Source organism: Saccoglossus kowalevskii, chromosome 3, assembly GCF_978046115.1.
Source record: "Saccoglossus kowalevskii chromosome 3, keSacKowa6.1, whole genome shotgun sequence".
In the NCBI taxonomy this organism is placed as follows: Eukaryota; Metazoa; Hemichordata; class Enteropneusta; family Harrimaniidae; genus Saccoglossus; species Saccoglossus kowalevskii.
In genome coordinates this window covers 29649299-29662526 of record NC_140643.1, presented here as the reverse complement: position 1 = coordinate 29662526, position 13228 = coordinate 29649299, and the positions used below count along the sequence as shown (strand labels likewise).

Genomic DNA, 13228 nt, shown 5'->3' with positions numbered 1-13228 from the left:
ATCGCCGCTAGAGGGCGCTATGTCAAACCTTGCCAACGCACCCCGGGGGTCCGACTTGTGGAAATACCTGGAACCCATGTCTGTGAAAGGGGTTTTCAAAATGACCCTAAACACGTTTTAAAATGTCAAAATTTCGTACCCTTTTAACTAAAATAAGCTAAAATACATACCCTAAATGCGTTGAGTGTTTTAAAATCTATTTACGGCATGAAACAAAATTAAAGCAGAAATGTTGTTAGCATTTAAATGACAATTAACACTGTGATTAGTCACCTTCACAGTGTGGCTATAATATCTTTACTTCTAAATGATTTATACTACAACATATTTTGTTAAGATCATATTCATTTTTCAGGAATATGCAAACATCAATAAATTTCTCCAGTTTGGTTTCAACAATTTCCATCATTGAGCATATATATCTGAAACCCATAAATACAACCCACTCTACCTCAACTCATCCTGGGGTCTTTCACAACCAATTTTGAATTTGCAAATTATTTAATTGAAAATTAACAATGGTGCTGTAATGTGTTTTCAACATATCAAGGCAGAATGTTCATAATGATAATTGCACTGTCAAACGGAAAGGACACCCTTTTTGTCTATTTTGACTGAAATTGTAACCCTAAACGCGTAACGCGCGTTAACGTGCTTTTCTTAAAAAAACACACACCCTTTTAACGCGTTTTTTTTCACAGACATGCGTACCAGATCATTCTTTAAGTCGGACCCCCGGGCACCGTACACAGTAACTTTCACATTTACTTTGTTTAATTAGTTTTAACCAATTCTTTTTCAATACCGGTAAATAAACACGCGTTTTCTTTGCAAACTAATTTAAGAAATACCGCATTTTATCGCGGTGTTTTCAACAATCGAATGGAAGCGCACTGATGACGTAACGCATGTTCAATTACAACAATCATCACACATTGCGCCGTTGCTACAACACGTACAACCACCGTCTCATCTTGTCTCGCAAGTTATCTTTTCTGATTTACATCGTTCACTATGAGAATTTCAATTTCCAACCCGGTAAGTGTACCATGATATTATTACTACCTTTGTTGTACCTTTTCACGATTTTTCTAATCGTACGTCTCAAATACCGGGCTCAAATGTTGTTGGTTCAAGTTCGTTTCTATGGAAAACCATCGTGCAACATATCACGATGACATAATCACAATCTACCATTCGCTATAGATTCTCGTAAATGTAATGTATCCACACAAGAAACACAAGATCAATCCAGTAACAGGTTTATTCTGCTTACGGAACTTACAACATGGCGGGCATCTCCAGGCGCAGACGACACTAGTTAAGGGGCGTCTCAAATAGCTAGCTATGATAGGGTCAAGGGTCATCTCACAAGTACAATAAAATGTGAATATACTACATTCCCCTTTCTTAAGATTTTGAATACATACAAATGCTAGTTGTGTGCATAAGAGTTCTGCAATTTGCCTTCAATAAAACTCCAAAAATTACAACAATATAAATAACAAAATAACCTAACTAGAGGGGAGAGGTTTCCAGAAAAAAAATCACGCTTGCTAGTGAATCTTCAGCATTCACCTTCCCTGCTCTGAATTTGCTCTGAAACACAAAATTAAGGTTGCTCAAACAGTTTTTTTTTCTGTAACTTCAAAAGTAAGAACACATTACTAACTAGTGTAATAAACATTTTACAAATCTAAACGTTCTGGTGCCCTTTTAATTCGAGTTGAACGTCGTAACTCAACAGGTTTCGGTGTACTAGGTAAATTTCCTAAATCTGATGATTTTTGAATTATGCTATCAGGGATTTTGGGTACACCAATCTGTGTAGTGGTTGGAATAAACAAAATATCACTACTGACTATTTCACTATCACTATGTGAATATAACTTGGTATCAACACTAACATCTAACAATCACTTTTTGAGATGATCTGTATGGCGTCTTATTGTACACTAGATCTAAAATTATAAGCAAATACGGTATCCAATAGAGAATTCTCCACCTTTTGAGTGTATATCGTGCCATAATTTCTGAGTCGTCTGTGCACGTCGCACTTTCGCTGATTCATCAGGTTGAAGTAGGTCAAGGTGAGTTTTCAACTTTCTTCTACACAGTAATATGTCTGGTGACTTTCCTGTCGTGGAATGTGGTGTAGCACGGTATTTGAGTAAAAATCGTGATACTCTGGATGAAATGCTCCCCTTATTCAACTTCTTCATCCCTTCCTTAAATGTTTGTACAGATCGCTCTGCCAAACCATTGGATCCAGGATGATATGGTGCGGAAGTTATGTGTGTAACTCCATTCGCTCGCATAAATGTCTTAAACTCATGGCTGACAAACTGTGGACCATTATTGGATATGGCTGTAGATGGTAATCCTTGCTGTGCAAACACAATATGTAGTTTTTCTATTGTAGCTTCAGCTGTAGTAGATTTCATCGGAAATACTTCCATCCATTTTGAATATGCACAGATGATGATTACTAGAAACATTTGATGAAGAAACTGTCCTGCATAATCAATATGTATGTGATCCCATGGTCCTTTTGGGTATTCCCATGAATGCATTGGTATAGGTGCGGGCAATTTCGCAATAACTTGGCAAGTACTGCATTTGCGAACAGTAGTCTCTATTTCATCATTTAGATATGGCCACCATACATAATTTCGAGCGAATGCTTTCATGCGAACTATTCCTGGGTGTGATTCACGTAACATTTTTAGTATACGCGATCGTCCTTGCTGCGGCACAATGACTTCACTGCCCCATAGAACTATGCCATCTTGAACACTCAATTCGCATTTATGAACAAAGTATGGTTTGAGTTCTGGCTCAACGGATTTCTGGTACAATGTATTTGGCCAACCGTTAGTAATGAATCTACGAACTTGTGATAATAACTGGATCACGATCTGTCCATCGTTTGATATCCTCTGACGTTACAGGTGATGTGTCTAGGAATTCCATCAGTAACACGGTATCAGTAGGTATAGGAATGTTGGACGGTTGATCTTGCAGTGGTAATCGACTCATCGTGTCGGCATGGCCCATCTTTGTCTGGCTTACACGTAAACTTATAGTCGTAAGCGGATAATGTGGGATTCCATCGTTGGACTCGCGATGATGCCATTGTTGGGACACCTTTTTCTTCATTAAACAAGGTTTGTAACGGCTTGTGATCATTGAGAATTTCAAAATGTCTGCTAAACAAGTAAGAATAACACTTTTTTCTCTAGCTGAGAACAATTCTTCTCGGTGGGTGATAATACGCGTGATGCGAAGGTAATTGGTGTCTGAGAGCCATCTGGCATTACGTGAGAGAGAACAGCACCGAGTCTGTAGTGTGATGCACCGCATGCATTAGCAAGTATCAATTCTTTCGTTGGGTCATAGTGAACAAGTACTTTCGAAGAATTTAATAATCACTTAGACTCGTTGTATGATTCATCTTGTGTCACTCCCCAGTACCATTTAGTATTCTTGTTCAGAAGTATATACAGTGGCGCTAACACGGTTGATAATTTGGATACAAAATGACCGTAATGTTTTCAATTCAGTTACGCTACGCGGAACAGGAGCATCCATCAACGCGCGAACTTTGCTTTCCAGTGGATGTAGGCCCACTGCATCGATACGGTATCCGAGACACTCTACTTCTTTTGCTTGGAAAACACATTACTCTTTACGAGCATGAATTACCGCTTCAGAAAATTTATTCAATACTGACTCTAAATTGTGTAAGTGTTCAGCTTCTGTCTCTCCTGTGATCAGATCATCATCAATAAATACACACACATGCGGAATTCTTTCTAGGAGGCTATCCATACACTTTTGCCAAATCGCTGGAGCTGATGATACTCCGAACGGTAGGCGATTATATCTGAAAAGTCCACGGTGTGTTTTTATTGTTAGTGAACTCCTTGGATTTATCATCTAGTGGCAGTTGTAAGTAGGCATTACTTGAATCAAGCTTAGTGAAAGTCTGTCCATCACTCAGGGTTGCATAAAGATCTTTGATTCGTGGAATCGGTTACGAATCGAGTTTCACAACTTGATTCATGGTTACTTTGTAATCTCCACAAGTACGTATTTGACCGTTACCCTTCAACACAGGTACAATGGGTGCAGCCCAATCAGAAAACTCAACAGGTTCGATTACACCTTCCTGTTGAAGTTGCATCAATTCGGATTCTACCTTATCTTTCATCGCATATGGTACAGAACGTGGTTTAAAGAACTTCGGCTGGGCATTAGGATCGACATAGATTTTCCCTGTCACTTTCTTGACAGTATCTAACCCATCCTGAAATACATTTGAATACTGCTTTATCAGTGATTCATGAGCCATAGCTACTTTAACATGACACATTTCTGCCCATCTTAACCGAAAGACTTTCAACCAATCACGACCTACTAAATCAGGACCACTACCTTCTACAATTACAATAGGTACATTTGCTATCTGATTATCATATTTAACATCTACATTTAAGAGTTCCTACAACTTTTATCTGTTCACCAGTATATGTACGTAATACTGCGTGTGCATTCTGAACAATTAGAATATTAGCCAATATAGTGTTATAAGTCCCTTTACTCATCAATGAAACAGATGCACCAGTGTCTATTTGCATTTGAACACTGTATGCGGTGATCTTGGACTCCACACACCAGTCTATCACGCAACATTTCTTCTAAAGTATTTCCATACTCACAGTGTTCTGCTAAATGTCGTAAATCAGCAAAAAATTCTGAGATTGACTGACCCGGTTTACGGAATAATGAGTTGAACTTGAAACGTTGTACAATGGCTGACGGTTTTGAATGGTGATGTGCTTGCATTACATCACAGAGCTCCTTGAACGTTTTGTCCTATGGTTTGTCTGGTGAAACCAAACTACGCATTAAGCCATATGTCTTAGCTCCACATACACTAAGTAGAATAGCACGTTGCTTATTCACATCGGTAATTTCGTTTGCAGTGTAGTATTCACTTACGCGTTCAGTGTACACAGACCAGTCATCAATGTTAACATTAAACTCATCAATCTTGCCGAAGGACGTCATTTTCACCATATAAAGTTATCTACACAAAAACACAAGATCAAGGCAGTAACAGGTTTATTCTGCTTACGGAACTTACAACATGGCGGGCATCTCCAGGCGCAGACGACACTAGTTAAGGGGCGTCTTAAATGGCTAACTATGATAGGGTCAAGGGTCATCACACAAGTACAAAAAATGTGAATATACTACAGTAAACCTTCAAGTTGTAGGTCTTTTTTTACTCACCATGATTACGTCATACATTAATTATATACTAAATCAATTTCGTGCTCATTTCCAGAATTACATGATTAACTACTCTCCGCGTCCCCCGACATCATAGCGCTCGTTGACGACTGTTTCGGGTCGGAGACAGGGGCAGCAAAGGTCCATGACAAACACTACCGATCATGCGATGTCTGAAACCTTGTTTGTTTCTGCCTCCACGAGGAAGGGGTTGTCAACACGTACGATTAAAAGTAAGTTTTACATTGTTTTTAGAGTGGTGCATTTAGTTCCAACTTGCTGACGTTTTGTTCTTCGGAGTTTACGCGCGGTAGTCACGCGATCAAAATAGATTTCCAACGCGTAGTAGTCTGACGAGTTTGTTAATGAGATTACAACATTGCTGACTACAGTGTATTTAGATTATGATATATTGTATGTACGAGACAGTATGTACATCATATTTTGAAATTACATTTGGAAAAAAAATACGTAGATTATATTTTCGGTCCAATTGCATTAACAGAAAGCCATTACCTGTGTATAGTTTCCACGCTCTTGCTTTACGTATTCAACTTTTAAGGATAGACAATAATGTGAATTAATGATGAAAGTCGCCGGCGTTGTGTTCAGGTTAGGAGTAAACTGTACTTTTTGTCCGGATTGTGTATCTGTGTTGGTCTCCGGGAATAACTGACTTAATTTGACGTAGTCTACATGCCTAACCAAAAAAACTGTACTAATTGTTTGTGTTACATTATTTTGCAGGTGACGACTCCCCCGCTTTAACTTAAATTATTTCTTCACTGTCTATAAGAGTTCAGTTGAAGGATGCAACATCGCAATCAAAAAATAACTAAGGCATTAGTTTAAAACTACTTCTACTACTAGAAATCCAACATGGTGACCAGACCAATCCCCAACAAATTCACAAAGTTTAATATGCTTTTACACATAGATGCAAAAAAACAAAAACAAATATGTTCTGTGGCTCTGTTTCGACGTTTTTCGAAAAAGTAACGTAGCTGTTAAAGATTTTATTGGTGAAATAGGCGGTTTTCTCAAGAAGAAAGAAAAACTTGAACTAAAACACAAAGACAAAACTTACTAATAATTATACATTGTAAATGGAAACTGTTAATGTGTTCGTGCGTGAAGCATGCTGGGTACAAACCCCCTTTGTGTTGAAAGTGCATTATTTATAGCTAAACTGGTCAACTAAAATAATACAGCTTTGATACAGAAGGAAATTGCGTGACACGATTTGTTGAAATAATCACATCATTTGCATAAATAATATTCAAAAATTCTTTTCAGTAAAATTGTGCCAAAATCTATCACGGTAGTTCTAAATTGACTAATTCTATCGTTACGAGCTGAAAAAGTAATCGAAAAACTTATGTAGCAGTGTTTTTTGATCAGATCAGATCAAACTGTTGAATGTAGCCACGGGTTTATTTTTTAACACGTTAAACACGTGATCTTAGTAAGTTACGCAATTCATGAAGAATGCAGAGGAACGTTGATTTTCAGCTGTAGTACTATTGCGCAAAATTGCGTATGTTTCAATGAATGTTACCAGTGACAATTTATCTAATTGATATATATTTCGAAAAATCACTGTGTGTGTGTGCATGCCAAGTTTGAAATGGAACAATTTTGAACGCAATAAAATCACGTGTAGATCTCACTCCTGCAAATAGCGCTAACTGGTTGTCAGTTTGATTGTTTTCCGACAGACGCAATTTTAAGGCTTGTGTATTTCTATGTATAGTGTCTGAGTTTCGTTGAGAATTATTTTGTAAAGGAATCGCTAAAATGATTTTATCTAATCATAAAAGGGACCGTATTGCTTCGAAGATGGCTAACTTCGTTCCATTCTGATCGGACGGCGCCCCCTCGTGCCAATGCCCCTGCGGTACACGAACTTTGAGCCGGAACGCTGGACACAATGTGGTTGCGTAAAGTTCGTTGACCTTACATGTAGGGCAACTTTCAAACTTCAAAATGTTTATTTTTTGCTTCCTCGTGTGTCTGGCCGTGTTTAATACGGATATCAACGTGGAAGCTAACCCCACTGTGTACACAGAGTATGGAAAGGTGATGGGAGTGTATGTTGATAACGCTCGTGTATTTTTCGGAGTGCCTTATTCGGCACCGCCAACGGGTGAACATCGTTGGAAACCACCTCGTCCGCCGGTAAAATGGTCGCCCAGTGTGTTTAACGCAACGAGTGACCCACTTGCCTGTCCACAAATGTGTCATTTACCTCCACACACTTGCCCCAATAAGGTATGTACATCTCGGTTGTTTTGAAACAAAAAATACGTTTACATATTGTAAAACGTGTCGAAAAAGCGCCATGCAATTGCAAATTGTGGTAAAATGATCTAGAGAAATGTTGATTTAGCCACAGTCTCTCCAGAGGGACTGTGGCGACATCTTGAATTAGCGAATCAGTTCCCTCGCTAAATTCGCGAAAAAAGACATGTTTTAAAGTATATCAGAAGTAATTTAGAATACCCCCCTCCTTTAATTTTCACGTTCAACGTATTCTGCACTCACAGACGGAAAGTGAAAAATAAAATTAGTCGTTACATTGGGTAAAGAGAACGGATGTCCTACTCGCTTATAGATTCCAGTCTATGCGATGTAACGTAATGACAAACGACATGTACACACGATACCTGTGCCCAAGTGAACTTCGGAAGTTGTTTAGTGGCTCATTTTAAATTATATACCCACCCAAACACACGCAAACATAACCTCGTCCTCCCGCCATCATATATTTTACCCGTTCAGCCTTGTGCGGAAAAATAAAATTGCCTTTCCAAATGCGTCACTCGAACAGCTGTTGACTGCTTTCGATATATATTCAGTGATTAGGGAATGACCATTTATCATTCCTGGGGAGGGGGCAAACATAAGAGGGGTCAGCATATTTTCCAAAGCCACAATGGTGGGGAGGGGGAGGGGCAGTGACTTTTTATCAAGGCTGAAGGGGCCGAATATTTTTCTCCTAAGGATTGAAACACAATTTTTTTTTACTTTACACCTTTTTTATTGATCACAAAATGAATAAAAACTAAATATAGGGGGGGGTTACAATTTTTTTCTTTTTTCATTTTTTCTTTTACAAAGTAAATAAAGGGGGGTCCATTGATTTTAAACAAAAAGCACCGAGAATAATAAATGGTCATTCCCTTAGCTTGTTACAAGCATGCAATGATAGTGTTTGCATTTGTATCAATGTACTCAATCAGATTTTACGAAACATAGGAGCTTGTGGATAATCCATAGATCTGATTACTTCATTGTTAAATTTCATACATATTAATTACTTTGTATAAATTGGTCATGTGATCTCATTATTATGCATACATGTAGTATACACTGTTTCAGATAAGCACATGCATTTGTTACTATGAAGGCATATCACATGTCTATATATGGTTATGTGACCTCATTAAGCATAACTGTAATAAAATTCTGGCATGGTTGCGGATAGTGATACATTGCAATATTGTAGGCATTTGACAAGAAATATGACCAACACATCCGATGACTATATATGGTCATGTGACCTGATTAATATGTATAACTTTAATTGATCAACCACTGCTGCAGATAGTGACAAGCAACCAGTTATTACAAAGGCATCAGACATTATATAGTCATGTGACCTCAATAATATGAATAAGTGTAATAACAAAAACTATAAATATTATAAATAAGTCATCATATATGTTATGATTTAATCATCTTTGCTAGCCAAGGACCATTTATTCGGCCGAAGCCTCAATATTAAACCTTGACAGACCTTCAAACGATTATAAGATTCACCTTATTTGCATTACCCAATCAGAGCTCATGATAGAAATGCTAATTGGTGGCGCCAGCTCGTTGGCGCGCCAAATCAAATGACTCAATTTAACTGCAGTAAAATACAGCTTTTCCTGACACGATCGAGAACAGGTTCGTGGGCAGGCTATGAATGGCCGGCTTTAGCGAAACCGTGCGATTCCATTAAATATTTATAATTGTTATACCACAGCCTCTCGGAACCACCCTGTTTACTGTTGGAAGTTTTAACAAGTCTAGGCAAATAAGACATTTTCAATGTTTTGCTTCATTGCAGTAAATGCATTTTTTGGTTTATTTGTATTGGAGATGTGCTCCTAATTCAATAAATACAGTATTCCTTATTCGTGATTACCCTAAGCACAAAAAAGTTATTTTTAACTTTTTTATGATTGGTTATGATTTTATTCCTTGTTCTATTGTGAATAAAAATCTTGATGTATAAATGAAAATGAATTCATTGACTAAATTACCTGCATAAAGTTCAAACCAAGTCTAGAAATTAGAGTATATAAAGTGTCTGTGAAAAATTGTCTATGTATTGGCTCATCATCTTTTGAATCTTGCTGTTCTGAAAAGCAAGGAAACAGTACCAGCATATGACTGGGCATAGGGGATTGCTCATTTGAAAAAAGGGTAAAGTTGGAAACTAAGACTCATTTGAAACTGACACAATGAATCAGCAATTATGTTAAATAAACATTAAAATAACAGCTGCTGCTACAATTACCAGATGGCACATTAATTTCATAATTGCTTGAGATTTTTTTTTTGATTAATATGGTTGCCATGTTGCAACAATGGAGGAGAACACATTGTCAAGCCCAATGTCTTTTCCCACGTAATACAATAGAGTAAATTTCTTAAAAAGCGATAGACTACCTCTCTTAAATGCTGCATCTGAAATTGATGCAATGAATCAGCAATTATGGAATGTGAGCGATCTACATATTCATAAAATTGGTTAAAGCTATTGACAAGCGATAGAAATTGACAGATCTAGCAAAAACTAGCACCCAGTGTCAAGAAACAAAGATATTCCATTCGAGTCTGAGAGAAGTAGGTCCCACATGTGAGATAAATGTACATCTAGAATAATGACGTTGCCTGCAAAGTTCACTTGGTTTAGACTTAAAATGAATGCCATAGAGAGGCATTAATAATTAATTAAGGTATATATAGAACGATCGTAGGTGAACACGATAGCCTTTTAACCAAGGAAAATAGAACACAGAACGAGAATGTGAATTACCAATCAGAATGCCGGATCTATTACTAGTTATCAACAGCAGTTTATAAAGTTGCAATTTATGCCTTTGCAACTTTGAAAGGACTGCACTTTTATAATGCAAATTATCCATATTTTAAACTCATTAGCCGAATATCTCATTAAGATTTAGGGCGTAAAACATGTTATAAACCTATTAACGTAATCATGTGACTTGGAACATAACTGTGTTAACCGTGAGGGACTTGTATGTCAAACATATTTGAATATCAAACATATTTGAATATGCAAATGAGCTGGTGAAAGGGTCGCGTGTCCTGACTATTTAAAATCGGGATTGTTCAAGAGTACTCATTACATGGGGAGGTATGTCTCTTTTCTGTATCGAGTGCCTTCAGAACACCATGGTTTATTGTGGTTATGTTTCCCTTCATTTTCAAGAAACTTGCTGCATCTTCACTGCACGCACTTTTTTACTTTTCAGTAGTTTAGTCATAACAAGCACTGTAATAGCTTGTCATATGATTAGGTACATCAGGTTGCTCCAACCTGGACTCTTAACTTCCCATTTCGTGGCACATTGATTCAGAACACAGTAAAGATAAGAACGGTAGCCATAATGTACCATAGAGTGAACACGTACACAATTGTAACAAAACAGTGTATCAGTCTTGTCTTCAAAGGGAATAGCTGAAACCTTTCGCTTATACTGCCCTGAAAATCATTTCTATAGTGAAGGCCCGAAATAAACTTGTAAACTGTAATGCTAATTTATTCTTAGTGTATTGTTAATGGCATAAAAGATATAAATGATACATTTGTTTACATGCTGTTTAACTAATGTATCTGTAGACGAGTGAAGACTGTCTGACCCTGACTGTGTTTACACCTCTCACATCAACACCAGCGTCGAAAGCTCCAGTTATGGTATTCTTTCATGGTGGTAACTTTCGTCAGGGTAGTGGATACAGTCTTCTCCAAGATGGTCGATATATTGCCAATCATACCGATACTATTGTTGTGTTTGTGAACTACAGGCTTGGTAAGTACGTTGTGGGTGTCCCAAATTTCCACATTGATGAACAATCTTGCTAGAGATATAAAAGCAAGTAAAAGACTGAGTTTGTACAGAACAAGATTTGTTTTCTTGTGCTTCTTGTGCACCATATTACGCATTGTACTCACCAGCATTTTTGATAACTGTTAATTTTCAGACCAAACTTACACGCCATTTTGAAAGTAATAAAGCAACAATTTATGCCATCTTAAGTGAAACAATTTGACTTAAGGGTTTAATATTTAATGGGCATTTCTGTTGAAATTCACAGAATCTACACCTAAAGGTGTCTATTGAATGTTCTACAATTGTATTATAATTGACACGCTTCTGATTGATTTATTAAGGTGCCTTGGGATTCTTAGTTTCTGATGTGGGTAAGGACGCTGCCAATGGTAACTATGGGATTATGGATCAACGTTTTGCATTGGAATGGGTGAGGGATAATATTGCTAACTTTGGAGGAGATCCAAATAAGGTAAGATACAATTTACAAAACCAGTTATTTGTTGATGACTAGAATATTGTACATTTAGTACAAACAACAGTCTTTGGAATATTTTTTTTATCTACGTTGCCAGAATGATTGTGCTATTTCTCTGTTTTAGTACTCTGAACACATTCATCAACACAGTTTCATATATTATCTTAAAGGTTACAATTTTTGGACAAAGTGCTGGTGCACAGTCTGTTGGGATACACTTGGCTTCCTCGAAAAGCGACTCACTATTCCATTATGCAATCATGGAAAGCAATCCACTTTCGTTGCCCCTTCGTTCACGACTTGAAGCGGAGATCCTAGGTAGCTACTTCGCTGCAGAACTGGGATGTAGAACCGGAGATATTAACTGTATGCGGAGCAAACACGTTGAAGATATCGTTTATGCTCAGCAAAACACAAGCACCAAAATAGTCAACCCATTCAGACTGCTAGAGTTGTTTGAACCATGGGGTCCATACATTGACGGTGATGACATCACAGAACAGTCTATTGACTCTTTTGCCAAAGGACATTTTCAGAAGAAGCCAATAATCTTGGGAACTACTTCAGACGAAGCCCGTGCTAATCTATTTGTAGCAATTCCTGAACCAATGGACAAATTGAACTATTTTGAATATGTTATTGAGATGTTCAAAATTCATTCGTTGAAGGTGTTGCACAACTATCCGCCACTTTCTAGTGGCGACCAGAGAGAGGAACTTTCAGTTGCAGGGCATCCATATCTATTTGCATGTCCAACACGTGATGCCCTGAGGCATATATCATATCATAGTGATCTATCTATTTGGACCTATGTTTTTGATCATGCATTGTCTTTTGATGCTTGGGGACCTGATTTCAATTTCTGTGTAAATCATTCTTGTCATGGAGCGGAGCTTCCATTTGTATTTCACTCTGTACCACTGGTGGGTTTGAAGTACTCAACAGAAGAGCTTGTACTTGCACACTCCCTTGTCACATATTGGGGAAACTTTGCCCATACTGGGAATCCAAACAGGTCAGGGGAAAAAAATTCTACCCGTGAACTGCATTCAAATTTGTTGACTTGGCCCCCATACTCTAATGACACGGCCCAATACATTAGATTCATGACACCGGAAAATACAATTATGGCCAAGTATTTGAGTGCAGAATGTGATTTCTGGGATTCTTTGAATGTATATCCATGATTCCTTGAGGTTGTATATTTGTATCTATTTTGCATAATTTAGAGGCCTCCGTTTACACGTATGATTTTGTTTATTTTAACCAAATACAAACACAAATAATTCGCATTAGAATAAAGCCAGGAATAATTGCACAA

The 13228-nt window shown here is 37.6% G+C and overlaps 1 protein-coding gene across 1 annotated transcript; it reads left to right on the top strand.

The window, feature by feature from the left end:
* Positions 1 to 7214: 7214 nt before the first annotated feature.
* Positions 7215 to 13228, top strand: LOC100367397 (cAMP-regulated D2 protein-like). Its single transcript, XM_006825458.3, has 4 exons — positions 7215 to 7569; positions 11219 to 11408; positions 11771 to 11901; positions 12078 to 13228. The coding sequence occupies exons 1-4, from the start codon at positions 7285 to 7287 to the stop codon at positions 13092 to 13094; spliced, it is 1623 nt and encodes a 540-aa protein (XP_006825521.3). The 5' UTR covers positions 7215 to 7284; the 3' UTR covers positions 13095 to 13228.

Coding starts and splice junctions, on each gene's coding strand:
- LOC100367397 (XM_006825458.3), top strand. CDS start 7,285: ATGTTTATTTTTTGCTTCCTCGTGTGTCTGGCCGTGTTTAATACGGAT. Junction 11,409..11,770: donor GTTTGTGAACTACAGGCTTG/GTAAGTACGTTG, acceptor TGATTTATTAAG/GTGCCTTGGGATTCTTAGTT. Junction 11,902..12,077: donor TTGGAGGAGATCCAAATAAG/GTAAGATACAAT, acceptor ATTATCTTAAAG/GTTACAATTTTTGGACAAAG.